At 41.4% G+C, this 20,935-nt stretch overlaps 1 protein-coding gene across 3 annotated transcripts in view; it reads left to right on the top strand.

The window, feature by feature from the left end:
- Window positions 1-20,935, top strand: part of GARRE1 (granule associated Rac and RHOG effector 1) — a 144,600-nt gene that overhangs the window by 57,802 nt on the left and 65,863 nt on the right. For all 3 annotated transcript variants that reach the window (XM_088135504.1, XM_088135502.1, XM_088135503.1), the window contains one exon: window positions 13,838-15,132. In XM_088135504.1, the coding sequence (XP_087991630.1) occupies window positions 14,650-15,132 (483 nt within the window). In that variant the 5' untranslated portion in view covers window positions 13,838-14,649. The remainder of the gene's footprint in view (window positions 1-13,837; window positions 15,133-20,935) is intronic.

Here is a 20,935-nt window from a genome sequence, read left to right as displayed (position 1 = left end):
TCGCTGAGCGAAAAATCATGTGACTGCGCCGGACTTAAAACATCACTTCTGCTTCCATTGTTAAGCAAATCACTGTGGTTGTTAAGTGAGACATCACGTGACCATGACTTGCAATTTCACTTTTGTGTTTTCCATTAATTCTGCTTGTTGGAAGCCGGTTGTGAAGCTTGCAAATGGCGATCACGTGACTGCAGGATGCTGCAATGGTCATAAATGTGTGCTGGTTGCGAAGTGCCCAAATGGCAGTCATGTGACTTTGGGATGTTGTAATGGCTGTAAATGTGAGGATTGGTCACAAAGCTGTTTTTTTTTTCAACTGTCTTAACTTTGAACAGTTGCTAAAAGGCATTTGGTAAGCTAGGACTACCTGTAGAAAACAAGAAACCATTTAATTCTTGTTTTCATTAAGTAAACAGTCAAAATATTGGTTCTTTGATTTTAATGAGCTAAGTAATAGATGGCTGTGCAAGAATGAATCTTGGATTCTGTTGCACAGTTTGGCATGGTTAGTGTCTTTGCTTATACAAGCAAATGTTAGCTTTTAGTTTGAAGTTTAAAATCTCCCAGTAGTTGCAATTCTTCACCTTATTATTCAAGTAATCATAATTTTTTCTTTATGAATTTAAACTTTTCTGTGCTAGATTGTTTACAAAAGTTGTACATTCCCAAATCATATAAGTGCAGTTTAGTACAAATATAATTGCAGAATTTGGGTTATTTTGATGTAGCATTTGAAAATGTAATGAAATTTAGAGTAGGCGCTACCTTGATTGCAGTTCACAAGTGTAACTGAAGCCTTTAGTCTGAGTGTCTGAACATCTCTGGTTGGCAGCTAATTTTAGATATGGCAGTATTTTGAATTGGACAACAGCTGAAAGGCTGACGACATTTCCTCTGCCCACTGAATACTCGGTACAATCTGAGGAACAAACCATGGGTTTTTTTCAAGTCTCAGTGTGAAGATTAAATTATTTACACTGGTACTTAAAAGTTTGTGAACCTTTTTAAAAATTATTTATTAAGCAAATGTATATATATTTTCTATAATCTAGTGGGAATTCTGGATAAATATGACCTAAAATGGGATCTGTTCTCCACACAAGTCCTAAAACTAGATAAAGAGAACCTAGTTAAACAAATGAGTCAAAAACATTATACTTGTTAATTTAGTTATTGAGGAAAATGATCCAAAGCTACATATTTGTGTGTAGAAAAAGTACGTGAACCTCTAAGATTATCAGTTCACTTGAAGGGGGAATTAGAGTCAAGTGTTTCAATCAGTGGGATGATAATCAGGCATGAGTGTGGGAGGTCCTGCCTTATTTAAAGAACAGAATTCTGGGTATTCAACTATCAAAGTATGATCTTCACAACACAGGTATGTGGAAGTGTGTCATGGCTCAAACAGAGGAGATTTCTGAGGATTCCAAAGCAACAGTTGTTGGTGCTCATCAGGCTGGGAAAAGGTTACAAAACTATTTCCAAAGAGTTTGGACTCCACCAGTCCACTGTCAGGCAGATGGTGTACAAATGGAGGCAATTCAGCACCATTGGTACCCTCCCCAGGAGTAGTTGACCAACAAAGATTGCATCAAGAGCAAGGCATGTAATACTCCGGGAGGACTCAACCCCAGGATATTGTCTAAGGAACTAAAGGCCTCTCTTGCATTGGCGAATGTCACTGTTCCTGAGATCACCATCAGGAGTACAGTGAACAACAGTGGTGTGCATTGCAGGGTTGCAAGGAGAAAGCCACTAGTCTCCAAAAAGAACATTGCTGTCCATCTACAGTTCGCAGAAGACCACGTGGATAAGCCAGAAGGCTATTGGAAGAATGTTCCATGGACAGATGAGACCAAAATGGAACTTTTTGGCTTGAATGAAAAATGTTACATTTGGCAAAAGGCAAAGGCTGCATTCCGGCATAAGAACCTTATCTCATCTGTGAAATGCGGTGGCAGTATCATGGTTTGGGCCTGCTTTGCTGCTTCTGGACCTGGATGGCTTGCCATCATTGATGGAACTATGAATTCTGAATAGTACCAGCAAATTCTACAGGAAGATATCAGGGTGAACTGAAGCTCAGGAGGAAGTGGGTCCTGCAGCAAGAAAACTATCCAAAACACACAAGTTGTATGACCTAAGAATGATTACAGCAGAGAAAGCCCTGATCTTAGTCCTATAGAAATCACCTGTTCATGTGAGGAAGTCCACCAACATCCCTGAGTTGAAGATGTTCCATAAAATGGAATGGGCTAAAATTCCTCCAAGCTGATGTGCTGGACTGATCAACAATTATTGGAAATATTTACAAGTAGTCCTTGGCTAGTAACTGCCTCAGACAGTGATCATTTACAGTTACAGCAGTGTTGAAAAAGAAACTTTGTGACCAGTGTCCTCATTTATGACCTTTGCAGTATCTCTGTCTCAGGCATGTGTTCACCATTACAGTCAGTTAGTACACGTTGTCCTGTGTAAAATAGTAAGCACATTTGCGGTCACATGATTTTTCACTTAGCAACCACTTCACTTAATGACCAAGTTGCTGGTCCCGACTGTAGCTAAACAAGGACTACCTGTAGTTGAAGTTATTGGTGCCCAAGGGGGACACACCAGTTACTGAAAGCAAAGGTTCACATACTTTTGCCACACACAAATATGCAGCTTTGGAACATTTCCCTCAATGAATAAATGAACAAATCTAATGTTTTTGACTTATTTGTTTAATTGGGTTTTCTTTTAGTTTTAGGACTTGTGTGGATCACATTCTAGGTCATATTTATGCAGAAATATTGGTAATTCAAAAGGGTTCACAAACTTTTAGACACCACTATACGTGTACAATTCAGAGACACAGAGTAGAGATTTTGGCAGAGCTCTGTCATCTTTATATGGTTTGCTTTGAGAGACTAAATGCATTATTAGAAACTTTTTTTGATATCTTGCATCAGTTGAATATTTAACCTAAGTTTGCAGGTTTAATTTTTAATGCATCACCACATTAACATCCCCCTCTCCCCATAACAAGACTAGCATGTCAACAAAAGGTCTTTCTCCTTTACATCATACTTTAGAATTGCTGGGGAAAGGTGGTTGAGAAATCATATTTCAATCATTGAAACATTGCACAGGCTAGCATTGTGTATCTATTTGAAAGGAGCAGCTACAGTGCCTGTGCTTTTTAAAAAAATTTATATTGGAAAGGGTGTTAAGGCAGAGGTTTTCAAACTTTTTCAGTAAGCTTTTTCTGTTCATTAAAAAAAAAATCCCAGAACCTTGTTCAAGATGGATGGGGCTTTTGAATGTTAGCTGATAAGCCCCATCCATCTTATGTCATACCTTAGTGACTGAGAGAAAAAAGTTGTGCAAGGAACTAAGGAGAAAAAGCCTTTCCGCCAAGAAGGGAAAAGAGCTTCTGCAAATGAGACTATTTTTTTCCCTTAGTCCCTTGAAGAATTTTTTTTTACCCCTTAGCCCCACAGAACCCATTGAAATCCTCACGCAACCAGCTTTGAAAAATCCTGTGTAAAGGTGCATAGTACAAGGGCTTGGGTACAAATACTCTGCTGATGGGTAAGTGGGAATCCTCTGGAAATCAGAACTACTGTTAGTCGCAAAAAATGACTGATTTATTACTTCTTCTAGTTAGTGACCACAATAAAGATTGATTTGATTTGACTGAATTGTTACTTAGTGATCAATGTGTCCTATAGCAATGCTCTTTACAAGCAAGGAGTTAGTCAGTTTGTCACTACTGTCTGTAAGGTTGTTGTTGTTGTTGTTTAGTCGTTAAGTCGTGTCCGACTCTTCGTGACCCCATGAACCATATTGCGCCAGGCCTTCCTGTCCTTCACTGCCTCCCTGAGTTTGCTCAGTTTCATGCTCATTGCTTCAGTGATGCTATCTAACCATCTCATCCTCTGCCGTCCTCTTCTCCTTTTGCCTTCAATCTTTCCCAGCATCAGGGTCTTTTCCAAAGAGTCCTCTCTTCGCATTAGGTGACCAAAGTATCTGAGCTTGAGCTTCATTATTGATCCTTCCAATGAGCAGTCAGGGTTGATTTCCTTTAAGATTGACTGGTTTGACCTCCTAGCAGTCCAGGGGACTCTTAAGGGTCTTCTCCAGCACCACAGTTCAAAGGCATCAATTCTTCGGCACTCAGCCTTCTTTATGGTCCAGCTCTCACAGCCATACATTACTACTGGAAAAACCATACCTTTGACTATGCGGATCTTTGTCGGCAAGGTGACATCTCTGCTTTTTAATATGCTATCTAGGCTTGCCATAGCTTTCCTCCCAAGGAGCAAGCGTCTTTTAATTTCATGGCTGCAGTCTCCGTCTGCGGTGATCTTGGAGCCCAAATAAATGAAGTCTGTTACTGCTTCCATTTCTACCCCTTCTATTTGCCAGGAATTGATGGGTCCAGATGCCATGATCTTAGTTTTTTTAATGTTGAGTTTCAAGCCAGCTTTTGCACTCTCCTCTTTCACCCTCATCAAGAGGCTCTTTAGTTCTTCTTCACTTTCTGCCATGAGGGTGGTATCGTCTGCATATCTGAGGTTGTTGATGATTCTCCCTGCAATCTTAATTCCGGCTTGTGATTCTTCCAGCCTGGCATTTCTCATGATGTACTCTGCATATAGGTTAAATAAGCAGGGTGACGGTATACAGCCTTGTCGTACACCTTTCCCTATTTTGAACCAATCGGTTGTTCCACGACCGGTTCTAACTGTTGCTTCTTGGCCCGCATACAGATCTCTCAGGAGACAGGTAAGGTGGTCTGGTACTCCCATCTCTTTAAGAATTTGCCACAGTTTGTTGTGATCCACACAATCAAAGGCTTTTGCATAGTCAATGAAGCAGAAGTAGATGTTTTTCTGGAACTCTCATGCTTTCTCCATGATCCAGCGAATGTTGGCAATTTGATCTCTAGTTCCTCTGCCTCTTCGAAACCCAGCTTGTACATCCGGTAGTTCTCGGTTCACGTACTGCTGAAGCCTAGCTTGTAGGATTTTGAGCATAACCTTGCTAGCATGTGAAATGAGTGCAATTGTGAGATAGTTTGATCATTCTTTGGCATTGCCCTTCTTTGGAATTGGAATGTAAACTGACCTTTTCCAATCCCATGGCCACTATTGCGTTTTCCAAACTTGCTAGCATATTGAGTGCAGCACTTTAACACCATCGTCTTTTAGTATTTTAAATAACTCAGCTGGAATACTGTCATCTCCACTAGCTTTGTTGTTAGCAATGCTTCCTAAGGCCCACTTGACTTCACTCTCTAGGATATCTGGCTCAAGGTCAGTGATCACACCAGCGTGGACATCAGGGACATTAAGATCTTTCTTATATAGTTCTTCTGTGTATTCTTGCCACCTCTTCTTAATCTCTTCTGCTTCTGTTAGGTCCCTGCCTTTTTTGTCCTTTATCACGCCCATCTTTGCACTAAACGTTCCTTTCATATCTCCAATTTTCTGGTAGAGATCTCTAGTCTTCCCCATTCTATTGTTTTCCTTGATTTCTTTGCATTGTTCATTTAAGAAGGCCTTCTTATCTCTCCTTGCTATTCTCTGGAAATCTGCATTCAGCTGCTTATATCTTTCCCTTTCACCCTTGCTTTTCGCATTCCTTCTTTCCACAGCTATTTATAAAGCCTCATCAGACAGCCATTTTGCTTTCTTGCATTTCTTTTTCTTTGGGATGGTTTTAGTTGCTGCCTCCTGTACAATGTTACGGACCTCCGTCCATAGTTCTTCAGGCACTCTGTCTACCAAATCTAATCCTCTAAATCTATTCATCACCTTCACTGTGTACTCACAAGGAATATGATCTAATTCATACCTGAGTGGTCTAGTGGTTTCCCCTACATTCTTCAATTTAAGCCTAAATTTTGCAGTAAGAAGCTCATGATCTGAGCCACAGTCAGCTCCTGGTCTTGTTTTTGCTGTCTGTATAGAGCTTCTCCATCTTTGGCTGCAAAGTATATAATAAATCTGGTTTCGGTATTGACCATCTGGTGATGTCCATGTGTAGAGTCGTCTCTTGTGTTGTTGGAAAAGAGTGTTTGCTATGACTAGCTTGTTCTCTTGACAGAACTCTATTAGCCTTTGCCCTGCTTCCTTTTGTACTCCAAGGCCAAACTTGCCTGTTATTCCGATTACTCCTTGACTTCCTACTTTAGCATTCCAATCCCCTATGATGAAAAGGACATCTTTTTTTGGTGCTAGTTCTAGAAGGTGTTGTAGGTCTTCATAGAAGCGGTCAACTTCAGCTTCTTCAGCATCAGTGGTTGGGGCATAGACTTGGATGACTGTAAGGTGGTATTGAATGAATGCATGTTTTTGAGGTAAGTTTAGAATGTTCCTGGGTTATGGCTGCTGAATACGTGGAGTTTGATTGCAATCCATTGAAAGACTGATATATGCAGCATTTTTCTACCTTCCCACTCTTTCTTCTTGACACCAAGGGTTCATAATTTATGTTGCTCAAACTGAAAGAAAAGGATATTTCACAGTTTGCATATTTATTGCATTTCTGTAAAAAAATGAAATGTCAGTAAAATCTTAAATACACTTTGGATTTCGGCTAATTGACTCCTTATCCACATCAAACCTATGCTCAAAAGGAAAACATCAAAAGAGGGTTTGGACTGACCTGTTGCCAATCTTGAAAATTCTTTCAAACGAAAAGATTAAAAGTCCTTTGGAGAATTTGCACATGTTTCAATCTTAGCAACCTGATGCTCTCTTAATGGTCTGATGTACAGTTTCTTCTTTTGTGGTTAATTAATTTGAGTACCCCATTTTTCTGCATATTATTGGTGAGTCTTTTACAGATGTCAGATCAAACCACCCAGTAGTCTCTTCCTTATCTAGATTTCATAAATGTTCAAAAAGTAGTTAGATAGCTATCTATTAAGGATGAATTTGAATTCCAGTATGAGCTTGGAGTTGGACTCAGTGGCCCCAGGGATCCCTCCAGCTCTACAATTCTTTGATTCTATTCTTGTAAAGCAATCAAATAGAGTTCCCTGTTCTTTTTAAAGAAAAGAGAAAGTATGGGCATATTTCTGCCTTCTATCCAGCAGTCTCTGCCCTCACACTAACACTGTCTACAAAATGGAATTAGAAGGTTGGCATTGTAAGATATTAGCACAGTTCCCTTTAGCACAGTAATTTCATATTCCAGGATTTTAATAATTTAGGCTGGTCATCAATGGTGCCAAAAAGTTAGGGTTAAAGGAGACCAACAGATGAGTGGGGAGAGGTGCTGTCTAAATACCAGGAGAGAGCCAGTGTAGTACATAAGCTTTTGAGAGAGGGCCAGGCTCAAGTCCACCCTTGTCTATGGAAATTCACTGAGTAACTTTGGGCAAGTCGTTCTCAGGGTTATTGCTATAGGAGGAGTGCTTTGCATACTGCCTGGAACTCTGATAGGAAAGGCTGTATATACAGTCAGGTCCAGAAATATTGGGACATCGACACAATTCTAACATCTTTGGCTCTATACACCACCACAATGGATTTGGAATGAAACAAACACAATGTGCCTTAACTGCAGACTGTCAGCTTTAATTTGAGGGTATGTACATCCAACTCAGGTGAACGGTGTAGGAATTACAACAGTTTGCATATGTGCCTCCCACTTGTGAAGGGACCAAAAGTAATGAGACAGAATAATAATCATACATCAAACTTTCCCTTTTTAATACTTGGTTGCAAATCCGTTGCAGTCAATCACAGCCTGAAGTCTGGAACGCATAGACATCACCAGACGCTGGGTTTTCATCCCTGGTGATGCTCTGCCAGGCCTCTACTGCAACTGTCTTCAGTTCCTGCTTGTTCTTGGGGGATTTTCCCTTCAGTTTTGTCTTCAGCAAGTGAAATGCATGCTCAATGGGATTCAGGTCAGGTGACTGACTTGGCCATTGCATAACATTCCACTTCTGTCCCTTCAAAAACTCTTTGGTTGCTTTTGCAGTATGCTTTGGGTCATTGTCCATCTGTACTGTGAAGCGCCGTCCAATGAGTTCTGCAGCATTTGGCTGAATGTGAGCAGATAATATTGCCCGAAACACTGCAGAATTCATCCTGCTGCTTTTGTCAGCAGTCACATCATCAATAAATACAAGAGAACCAGTTCCATTGGCAGCCATACATGCCCACACCATGACACTACCATCACCATGCTTCACTGATGAGGTGGTATGCTTAGGATCATGAGCAGTTCCTTTCCTTCTCCATACTCTTCTCTTCCCATCCCTCTGGTACAAGTTGATCTTGATCTCATCTGTCCATAGGATGTTGTTCCAGAACTGTGAAGGCTTTTTTAGATGTCGTTTGGCAAACTCTAATCTGGCCTTCCTGTTTTTGAGGCTCACCAATGGTTTACATCTTGTGGTGAACCCTCTGTATTCACTCTGGTGACGTCTTCTTTTGATTGTTGACTTTGACACACATACACCTACCTCCTGGAGAGTGTTCTTGATCTGGCCAACTGTTGTGAAGGGTGTTTTCTTCACCAGGGAACGAATTCTTCGGTCATCCACCACAGTTGTTTTCCGTTGTCTCCCGGGTCTTTTGGTGTTGCTGACCTCACCGGTGCGTTCCTTCTTTTTGAGAATGTTCCAAACAGTTGTTTTGGCCACGCCTAATGTTCTTGCTATCTCTCTGATGGGTTTGTTTTGTTTCTTCAGCCTAATGATGGCTTGCTTCACTGATAGTGACAGCTCTTTGGATCTCATCTTGAGAGTTGACAGCAACAGATTCCACATGCAAATAGCACGCTTGAAATGAACTATGGGCCTTTTATCTGCACACTGTAATTGGGGTATTGAGGGGATATCACACACCTGGCCGTGGAACAGCTGAGAAGCCAATTGTCCCATTACTTTTGGTCCCTTACCAAGTGGGAGGCACATATGAAAACTCTTGTAATTCCTACACCGTTCACCTGAGTTGGATGTACATACCTTCAAATTAAAGCTGACAGTCTGCAGTTAATGCACATTGTGTTTGTTTCATTCCAAATCCATTGTGGTGGTGTATAGAGCCAAAGATGTTAGAATTGTGTTGATGTCCCAATATTTCTGGACCTGACTGTACATCTAGCAAATAAATAAAATTGTGGGTATCATGGTGCTGTTTTTCTGACTGTAGGCCCAATCAAACCTAAAAGGAAACAGTTGGCTTCTTTATCTTTCAAGCAGGCATTCCAGCTTATATATTGTGCTGACTTATTGGAAATATGGACAAAAGTTGAAGCTTGCCTTGTTCCCTGTACCAGGGAAGGTGGACATGTTTAGATGCAGGATCATGAATGTTCTTGGATGTCACTTTTTCATTTAGAGCTGATTCCTATGGTCCAAATAATGTTAGCACAGAAAGGAAGGGATGTTCCTTTTCATATGAATCAGGATCTGGCCCTGCAAATCTTAAGAGAACAGGACTGTCATCTCCTGTCCAACCTTCATTTATTTTGACAGATGCAAAGGAAACAAAAATGACATCCTTTTCCCCCCCCAAAAACCTTCTTTCTCCATGCTGTTTTTTTGTCATGTCTGGAGATCTGAAACAGAATACCTCTGTTGAGCGTGAGAAAGAAGGGACTTGAAATTTTCCTGGTAGGTAGTTTTTTCCAGTGCTTTTACTAAAACGTTAGGAAATACTGAGTTTTTTCTTGCTTTGGAGAGATCAGTTAAACCTGTCTGAAAGGGATGTGTATGAAAAAGCTCATATGGCTATCTGGAAACCCTGACCTTTTCCACTCCAGGTTACAAAGGAGACTATTGTTACATATAATTAATATTAATGATAATGAACAAGAAAGGCGTCTTACTCCATATCAGGTATATGCATGTGGCAATATCATACAGTAAAATAATATATTAGATTGGCCTTTCTCTGCTTCTTTTGGAATTTGTCATACATAAATGAGCCCAGGCAAACTCCAGGGTCCTTATTTTATCTTGAAGGATTTTATCATCCTTCTGCAAATCACTCATAGATGTATGGATACAATTTACACTATCTCCATAGATCCTAGAATGGTTCATTAAGGTCACTGCTTCCAATCCATTGCTTAGTGCAGAAATTTAAATTAAAGCATTCCTGATAGATGGTAATAAAGCCTCCACCTGAACATTTTCAATAAAAAGAAGTCCATCACAGCTCAAGGGACTGAAATATTTCCCATCCCATTTATTTTCATAAACAGCCCTTTGAAGTAATTTCCTCATACTGTTCAAATGGGAACTATAATATGACATCAGAGAGGTTTGAACTGGAGATTGTCCTGTTGCAGCTGTCCAAAGAGAATAAAAGGAATGGTCTTCAAGGTCTCTTTCTTGTTTCCTTTTATTTATTTTTTAATTTGCACCCCACTTTTTACCTATATAAACACTCAATGTGCTTTACAATAATTAAAACAAAAAGGCAATATATAAAACACATGAAACATAACTGTAAAATCAATATGATTAAAATTAGAAAGCAATATCATTAAAATCCATTAACAGTTAACATGTAGAAATTCTAACTCCCAGTTAAAGCATGGAAGAAAGAAGTGAGCTTCTGCCATTCTCCTAAATACCGGGTATGTTCGTGTGGCAGGCACAACCTCCTGGGGAGAGCGTTCCATAGCCTGACAGTTACATTGGAAAAGGCCCCCTCTATGTTTCAGGGAGCCCAGCATTTGGTGGGGAGGGACGGGCATCTGCAAATGGACTTGTTCTGCTTATTTCAGTAACTGAGCAAGTCCATCATATATTTGGGCCCTAAGCTGTTTAGAATTTTAAAGGTTAACACCAACGCTTGAAATTGTGTCCAACAGATAATTGGCAGATAGTATAGGTCTTTCAGGACAGTGTGTGTGATTCCTCTAGTTTGGTACCAGCAAGCAGCCTGGTTGCTGCATTGTGTGTGAATCACAATTTATGGCTCCTTTTCAAGGCTAGCCTTATGTAGAGTACATTGCGCCAGTTGAGACAGGCTGTAATGGACTTGGGAATACATATTTGCAAGACTGACCAACTCAGGAAAGGTGGTAATTGGCTCACAGTTGTGAAAACACCCACCTCACCGCAGCCATCTACTACAGATCCAGTGGCAGTTAAGGTCAGGGGACGCTCCCAAGCGACAGATTTGCTCTTCTGGTAGAATGTAAATCAGAGGTGTCAAACACGTGGCCCATGGGCTGATGCAGCCCACAACATTCCTGAGTGCGGCCCGAACCAGATTAAAACGCAATTGGGAAATATTTAACAAAATGAAATAAAAATACGATAAAACATCGATAATATTCACATTTGAAAACTAAATATGAATGGAATTAGTCACCAGCCACCATAAAACTTCAGGCTTGCGAGGGGTCCTGCACAAGTTTGCTGCCTCAGCTTGACTGCAGCAGTGAGGATTGATTGGGGCTGCCGTGGTGTGGACTGAGCAACAGCACCACATGACAGAAGTTCCCTCTCAGTTTGTGCTGCAGCAGAGCCAAGCAGCTTTGCTGCTGCAATTAAGCTGAGGCAGCGAGCTTGTGCCTTTTCCCCAGGACAGCAGGTAGCCGAATGTCAGTAACTGCAGCTTTCAACCACAGTAAAAAGAAACCTCCTCTGGAACTCAGCAAGTCCAAAAGAAAATCAGTTTATTGAGGATTAACATACAGTCTGTAGTAGAGATTGCTGGAACTGAAAAGCCCGCGCGCGCCAACGTTTTCTTAACCCCTCGTTCCTTGCCCTCCTTCCTCCCCTCAGTCTTTCTGGTGCCTTCTGCTCTCACACTGGCTCAACCTTGGCATTCTTGAACACTAGATAATAAGACATCTGCTCTAACTGCTATTCACCTAGCCCCCCCCCCCCACCTACTACTATGGCAGAACTGAGCAAGCTAGCTATAATGCTGATTAATTGATTGCCAGGTTTCTGACAGCAACCTTACGCTGGTAGCTGACCTGCTCTGGACCCCAGAGCCCACAGCGCACAAAGGAACACCTCTCACCAAAACAGGTTGAATTAATTTCTCTCCTCCCTCCAAAACAGGTTTAAATTCCCTCCTCCCTCCAAAAAAGGAAGGTTTAATTAATATCTGTTAAGTTTGGGGCTGCACAAGGTCCATGATTGTGTTAAGTTCATAAAAATGCCAGTGTTTAAATTAATAATAAAGTTTAAATATGTTTAGAATACATTCAGAGAAGAAGGAAAGAATGGGGAAAATTAAAGAGGGGGCGATCTTTTCTTTTTTCCAGATTTTTCTTTCATTACAATATGATATTCAGAAAGAAAGAAAAAGAAATAGAAATGTTTACAAAATATTGGGGAAAAGGTGGTCCCACAAGTAGCCTGCCGTATGTCATGTATGGCTTTATAGGTGATAACCAGTACCTTGAATCGCACCCAGGAGCCTACCAGGAGCCAGAGCAGTGGAATTATATGGGTGTAGCAAGAGATGCCAAAAACTGCCTGCACTGCTGCATTCTAGACCAGTTACAGCTTCTGAATGCCCCATAGAGTGGATCTTACTTTATAATTTAGAATGCCTTACAGTAACCCAAATGGGAGATGATTAAGGTACGAGTAACTCTGTGAGTTATGAGTTGCCATGAGCAAGACCTCCCAAAGAAATGGGTGCAATTGATGCACAAGCTGAACCTGTGCAAAGGTCCCCCTAGCTACAGCTGCAGTCTGCTCTTCGAGCAGGAGCTGTAAGTCCAGGAGGACCCACAAATTACACACCAACTCTCACTGGGGAGGTGCATCCCTAGGCAGAGTTAAAGGTGGAAAATCTCTGGAACCAGGAGGCCTTAAAGCTCACAACCACTCAGCCTGGCCAGGATTGAGCCAAAGGCTGCAGTCCTCCATTTAGACCCACAGAGTCACCAGGCCCTGGGAAAGGGCCTCAACATCACTTGGCTGGCCCAGAGTGGAAATGTACAACTGTGAGGAACCCCAGCTTTTGTATTCCCTTCCTTTGGAAGACAGCTGGTATTGACATTATCTACCCTTTATAACTTAAAACCCTCTATGAGTTCCTCTGGATAGTGAGTGAGCTCTAAATATTTTAAATAAAGAAACTCAGTAATTCAAATAAAGATGTACTATACTCAAATCACTTGTTTCTAAGTGGTCATGTGACTTTCAGTGACATTGGAGAACAGGAAGCAAGTCTTTTTAATACAGTATTCAGTATTAGATTTCACTCTTTGTTTTTTATTACTGTTTTCCCCTTCTTTTTGCTGTTTCTTTTGGGCTTAAGAGGCAGGAATGTGGCATTAAGTTTTATGTGTAAAAGTGGTTTGCATGAGTAAGAGAATGCAGAGGGAGAGAGAGATTTTTCCAGGCCCTATCCTGGATTTAAAAAAAAAAAAAATTGGAGTATAGTTTCTGAGACCTACTGTATATATGCACACATACATGTATACAAGTATGACACATAGACAGATTTATCCAGCTGGGGGATCTGCAGCATTAGTTTCAGTTAAAGCTAGCAACCTAGGTTGAGAAGTGTTTCACAGTGTTTCTTGCTAACTAGAGTACTCTTCAGCAGGGCATTTTCTTAAAACCAGTCAAGTATCATCTGACTTCTCTCAAGGCACTCTGCAAGACCAAACGTATAAATAGAGGAAGTATTGTATATCTGAGTTTTAGATTGGACTGTAAATGAGAAAAGTTTTATGATATCTTGAATTTACTTTATTGTATTAAAGTTCAGTTTACAAATAAGATGCACATGTGTTTGTGTGGTAGTCTGCTATCAAGATTATTGCAGGCGAGTAGGAGTTAACTTTTTGTAATAAAGCATATTACTAAACAATAAACTTTTTGCAATTTTCCCCTTGCCAGGAAATGACCTAGAGGCCTTAGAATACATTTCTGCATCCTAAATATTCTACAATCAAGAAAAATGAACCCCGAAAGCACCACTTAGTAATATTAAAAGGAAACTACCTCAGCACCGAGAAGGAAAAGTGGAAAGGCTTGCAATAAAAGGAAAAGAAAACATATGTTATGAATAATGTGTAGTAGTGAAGACTCTAGAAAAGAAATTTGCTTTTTTTTCAGTATTAAGATGGGATTTGACTGACAGGCTCTGTCAAACCACGAAGTTATTTCGTCTGCTGATGTTAAGACTCAGTGGTTCTTCAAGAACAGTCATAGTCTGCGTTAATGATCACTGTTGAGCAGTGATTTTGCTCTTCCTCTCCTAATACTAACTGAAGAAATTTATAACTATGGTACAACTTTTTAAACATGAGTTTTCTTCAGTTTAAAACAATGTTAACATCAGGTGTCAGAAATGCATTGACAGGAAAACTCCAGCAGATGGCTTTTTTGTCCTGTGTGTTGCAATTACTTCCTGGGTGCCCACTATAGAATGCTAAGGAGGAAATAGTATTTTTAGTTACCACCACTTGCTTTTACGATTATAATTTGTAATTGCAGCAGTGCTGCATTTGAACAGTGAATTCTACAAGTCAGCAAAACTGCTGCCATTCTCACTACTGACACGTTATTACCTAGATTTTTTTTTCCAAATGCCTCCTATAAAAATTATGTGCATACTCCTCCACTACTGCTACACGTAGATGGATTTCCAAGAGAGCAACTCATGAGAACGAATTAATTCAAAAAAACCCTTGGCCAAGTACTTCCTTATGTATTGCTGCAGTGCACAAGAAAGTAAAATGGACTATAAGCGGCGCTTTTTGCTTGGCGGGTCCAAGCAAAAAGGGCAGCAACACCAGCAGTATCAAGTGCCAGAACTAGGCAAGACTCTGGGTACATCCTTGGCATCTTCAGCTCCAACATCTCCTCTGGTTTCCCTGGCTGCTGCTGGCAGCTGCAGTCATGCGACTCCAATCGCAGACCTCCAGCAGGGAATCTCTAAATACCTAGATGCACTCAATGTATTTTGCCGTGCAAGCACTTTCCTCACAGACCTTTTCAGCAGTGTATTCCGGAATTCGCACTATTCTAAGGCAGCTATGCAACTGAAGGACGTGCAGGAACATGTCATGGAAGCAGCAAGTCGACTCACAGCAGCAATAAAACCAGAAATCGCAAAAATGCTCATGGAACTTAGTGCTGGAGCAGCCAACTTTAAAGATCAGAAGGAGTTCAGCCTACAGGACATTGAGGTGAGTTACTCCCTTCTTTAAGCAAGATCTGTGAAAAAGTTTTAGGGTTCCAGTCAAGGTAGACCATATCTGGTACAAGTTAGAGATACATACAGTAGAGTCTCGTTTAACTGACCTTCGCTTATCCGACATTCCATCTTATCCGATGCCCCTAAAAAAAACCAATAACACGCATAAATCAGTGACGAGAAAAGTGTGCCACTTGTTTGCGAGCATGAGTGTACTTTCTTGTTGCTCCTGACGGTGGTGTCGCAATGCAAAAATTGATTGCAACAGGCGCAGTGGATTGGGTTTTTTTTTTTTTTTTTTTTTTACTGCACTCAATCGTTACTGTGTGTTATCCGACATTTTCGCTTATCCGACGTTCTGCCGGCCCGTTTATGTCGGATAAGCGAGACTCTACTGTATGTCTTTTATTGTATTTGTTGGTTATCCAGTATTTTCTTCAGAAGGAATGGCAGTTTTATTGCTATGAAATGTTTAAAGAAATGGAAGGATGCTGTCGTATCACATATCTTCCCTAGTAGCTATTCAAACTACTGCTAATAAATGTATAACAGTACAGACTTTCATGGAATTATGGATAAACGGTATGCTATATTTAGTTTGATACTGATATTATAAGAATGAATACAATTTTAATTTCCCTGGAATCTACTGATCCTTTTCTTCTATACCAATCCCTATGCATGTGGGAAATAAAATGCAAAAATTCACCAACTTGCCTGACCATTACTGCAGTAACAGTTCAAAAAAATAATTGCATCATAGCGCTCATTCACTTAGTGTAGAGTTTGGATGTTTAAAATAGTAAATCTATGTCTGAGTATGGTGGTTCTAGACATTGCCTCTAAGAAGATGACACTAATCTAACTTTAAATTTTTAAGTCCTTTAGATCCTTTTTGAGGATGGTATTCAGAAATAGGGCCCACCTGTAAGGCTTATGGCATGCACTGGATTCCTGAATATCTTGTGAAGATTCCAATTGGCATGAATTGGCATGAATCTTATGAATTTAAAATATGGTGATAAAATATTTGTTTTGGGGTCTTGTGTAGTTTGATTGTTTGTTCCATGCAGTGATCAGGGTATATGGAAAAAGAGCCATCACTATACTGATAACACAGCTTCTGCTTTTGGAGTCAAATTATAATTAACCCTTTTGAGTTGGTAATGCCCATGGTAAAGCCCAGTCCTGAAAAGGTGGAGATCCTGTGGGTTGATCCTCTGCTTTGAGGAGAGAGAGAGATTCAGCTAATTTTGGATGGTGCTGTCTTCTTTTTTTTTTTTTTTAGCATCTTAGGCTTGCAGAGTAGCTTTTAAGAATACTCCAGAAGCTTACAGCTGGTGCAAAATACAATCATGAGTATATTAACTGGAACATTTCATTCAGATAGCTAGTGTAAAAGAGCTTTGGTAGTTGTATTGTCGAAGGCTTTCATAGCTGGCATATGATGGCTGGTGTGGGTCTTCCGGGCTGTGTGGCCGTGTTCTGGAAGTTTTGTTTCCTAACGTTTCACCAGCACCTGTGACCGGCATCTTCAGAGTGCAGCTGGGTGAGTGCTCCAGCTGGGCACAGAGAGAACTGCTCCTGTCTGTGCTCCTGCACTCTGAAGATGCTGGTCACAAGTGCTGGCGAAACGTTAGGAAACAAAACTTCCAGAACACGGCCACACAGCCCGGAAGACCCACACCAGCCAGCTTTGGTAGTTGCTTGCTTCCAACTGTTGGAAGCTTCCAAGTGTATTTGTTCAGCAGGCGATGCTATGTCAACTTTTTTCAACTGTTCCCACCAGTGTGTTGGGACTTAGGGTAGCCCCTAGTTGGGAATTCCCAATCTTTGAGGCTAACTATCTGGCAGAATTGAAATGGAGGCAACTTGCTATGAAGCTTCCTTTTAAACTGTAGAATGAAGAAGATTGCCTAACATTCATACTGGTTGCTGTTATGATAGGCGAGATTCACCTTTTTTATTTAAATTAACTGCACTCATAATTGCTGGTCTGTTTTTTTCTGGTTATGCATTGTATACTATTTTTTTCTTCATTTTGTAATTAGTCTGGAATTTTATTCTGAGGAAGGATGATAGAAAAAATATATGTAAAAATAATTCAGAAACATGAATCTTCTAAGGATGTTTGATATTATAGTTGAACAGCCTAGACAGTTTTGTGCTTAATGGTGCACTCTAGAATGACATCCTCGGAGAATTTTTCTCACTAGAAAACACAGAGAACAAGTGTTCAGAAAATGTCATGATCTCCTGGCATTGTTTAATAATTGATTATCATTCAGATGGGGATCATATCTCTTTGATGTTGATCTTAAAATATCCACCTGCCCGTGGAGAACACCTACCAGCCCACAATTTTGGCTGATAATTGACTGATGAAAACTAGATGAAAATAAGATGAAATTTTTGTGCAGATAACATTTTTTTTGGCAGCCGTCAAAATGTTATACTCACTGCTTGTGGGGGGGGGGGGGTTCCTGTCAACTCTAGCTCAGGGAAGAATTGCTTTCAATTATATAACTTAAAAATATGATTTGATAAAGAGCATATTGCAACAAAAATGTTACTCTCAGAGATGAGGCTAATAACTCAGAGGTGTCTGTTTTTGGCACACAATATTGCAATCAACAATCCAGGAATCCTGGATGTACCTTATTCAAGTCTCCTGCATTACATTTGTCTTCTGTTGAATAATTGGCATATAGTTGTTATGTTTGGGTGTCACATTTTAGCAGGTAATTCACTCAGAGAATGACAGAGTTGGAAGAGACCTCAATATGGCTAATTCTCTGCTTGGTGCAGTACCTGCTAAAAGTTTTGGGTACCTGGCTACTCAGCCTCTATTTGAGGACCTCACTGAAGGGAGCATGTCACTTCATGAGGTAACCTATTCCACTGATTAACAGCTATTATTGTCAGGAAATTCCTCCTAATATCTAACCTTAAATCTGTTTCCCTGCAGTTTCAACCTACCTTCAGGGCAACAGTCCACTTTCTGCTATACAGTGGTACCTCGGGTTACGAACGCCTCTGCTAACGAATTTTTCGGGTTACGACCACCTCCGGCCACAAAAATTTACCTCGGTTTGCGAACTCCGCCTCGGGGTACGAACAGGATATGCGGCCATTTTCCGCCCCTGACACGTGGTCCGCGGCCATTTTTCCACCCCTGACATGTGGTCCGCGGCCATTTTTCCGCCCCTGACACGTGGTCCGCGGCCATTTTCCGCCCCTGACACGTGGTCCGCGACCATTTTCCGCCCCTGACACGTGGTCCGCGGCCATTTTCCACCCCTGACACGTGGTCCGCAGCCATTTTCCCGTCCCTGACTCGTGGTCCGCGGCCATTTTTCCGCCCCTGACATGTGGTCCGCGGCCATTTTTCCGCCCGACACGTGGTCCGCGGCCATTTTTCCGCCCGACACGTGGTCCGCGGCCATTTTTCCGCCCCTGACACGTCCGCGGCCATTTTCCGCCCCTGACACGTGGTTGTAGGGAGGGGGACTCTCCCTCCAAGCAATAGCCACCTCCCTGTCCTCCACGCCAGAACGGATTAACGGTAATTACACTGAACCTTATGGGGAAATTTCCTTCGGGTTGCGACCAATTCGGGGTGCGACCAGAGTCACGGAACGAATTAAATTCGTAACCCGAGGTTCCACTGCATATGGGAACCCTTTAAATATCTGAAGTCTATCACATCTCTCTTTGGTCTTCTCTGAATTCCTACTCAGTTCCTTTAACATCAGAGAACTTGATCTACAGAATGACTTATAAAATGTTATACACTGCAGATGTTAATCATCCTACTTTCTTCTTTTTTATTCCCAGAGTAACCCATCGGTTACAACTCCAGAAGTTGCCAAGTTAATTGTCCAATTTAAATCTGGGATTCCATCCACCTGATTTTTTAAATCTAATGATTGGTGGGTACCAGTGTTAGCTAGTTAGTGTAAGTTAGTTGACCTATGTTTACATTTCCCCATTCACTATAGTAATACCTCCCATAGGTTAAATGAAGCCCTGAGAAGACTATCAGATATGATACCATGAGAGAAGTCCAGAAAGGATGCATCTTAGTTCCAGCATTATTTCATCTTTATATTACACAGTAATAGACTGGACAATCCAGACTTCCACTGTCCTAAATTAGCTGGCAGACACAGCACTATCTTACTTTATGCAACAGTACAGTACTTCTGTCATAGTCTCTTACAGAGATGTGAAAATTGCTTTGAACTTTAGCTTCTTCTTGTAGGAAAGACCATCAATTATAGCAAGTCCAAAGTGATGGTGTTTGCCAAAAGGCCTTTGAATCATAAAAAGGAAATCTGTGGTAATGCCATAGACCAGGTATCATTTTAAGAAGAATTTGCCTTGATTGATTGATTGATTGATTGATTGATTGATTGATTGATTGATTTAAAGATTTGTACAGTATGGCTGCCCATCTTAGAACACAACTCTGGGCAGCTTACAACAACAGTAAGATCAAGAAACAATAAAAACAAAAACTCAGTGCCTTAGCCATCCTCTTTGAATGTCTCCAAGAAAACCTTCCACAGGCTCTCATCTCACCCTATCCCAGTGACAGGGGGAAGACCCTACTCTTAATGGCCTTCCAGAAGGTTAAGAGGATAGGGGCCTTCCAGATCCCTGGGGGAAGGGTGTTCCACAAGACAGGGACTACTGTGGAAAAGGTATGCTTCCTAAGTCCCACTAGATGGCAACATTTAAGGAAAGAAACCTGGAGCATGCCCTCTCTATCCAACTTGGTGGTGCAGGCAGGGAGATAATAAATAACCTGGTCCCATACCATGTAGGGCTTTAAAAATGATAACCAGCACCTTGAATTGCAGCTGGAAAGAAATTGGGAGCCAATGTAGCTTACACAATAACAGTGCAATATGGGCAAACTGAGAGGTGCCCAACACTGTGGACGCCTCCACATTCAGCACCAGTTGTAACTTTTGGGTGGTCTTCAACCCATGTAAAGCACATTGCAGGAATCCAACCAGGAAGTGACCAGGGCATGAGTGACTGTGAGCAAGGTGTCTCTGTCTAGGGATGGGTGCAGTTGATGCACAAAATGAATCAGTGCAAAGGCCCCCCTAGCCATGGTTGCCATCTGCTCCTCAATCAGGAGCCACAAGGACCCCCAAATTACACACCAAGTCTGTCCCAGGAAGTGCAAACTCTGGGGAAGTCGAGGATCAAAGATGTTACATTACCAGACCTTGGGCAGCCAAAACCCCAAGCCATTATGTCTTGCTAGAGCAGAGTCATCCAGACCCTCATAGTCTCCAGGGATTGGTCAGCAGCTCAACAGCATCCCCGATCTGCTAGGGGTAGAGATGTATAACTGAGTATCATCAGCACATTGGTGATACCACGCCCTGTGCCATTGAATGACCTCACCCAGCGGTTTCTTGTAGATGTTAAAGATGAATGGTGATAGATCCAACCCCTGAGGCACCTGATGCTGCAGGGGCCTAGGACTCAACCTCTCCCCCCAGTAAACACTGACCAGAGCCGGCCATGGAGAAAAGAGGAGAACCACTATAAAACAGTGCCTCCCATTCCCAGTCCCCAGAGCTGGTCCAATCGATACCATGCTCAATGGTATTGAAAGCTGTCGAGAGATCCAGGAGGGCCAGGAGAGTTATACCACCTCCATCCTAACCCTCCAGAGGTCATCCACAAGTGCGATCAATATCGTCTCAAATGTATCCTGGCCTGAACCCAGACTGAAGAGGGTCCAGATAATTTACTTCATCCAGGGCCTTCTG

The sequence above is a fragment of the Python bivittatus genome, unplaced genomic scaffold, assembly GCF_059951505.1.
Source record: "Python bivittatus isolate LINGU-HERP-01145 unplaced genomic scaffold, Pbiv_v1 ctg000170_np1212, whole genome shotgun sequence".
NCBI classification, from domain to species: Eukaryota; Metazoa; Chordata; class Lepidosauria; order Squamata; family Pythonidae; genus Python; species Python bivittatus.
This window is presented reverse-complemented; position numbering and strand designations above follow the sequence as displayed.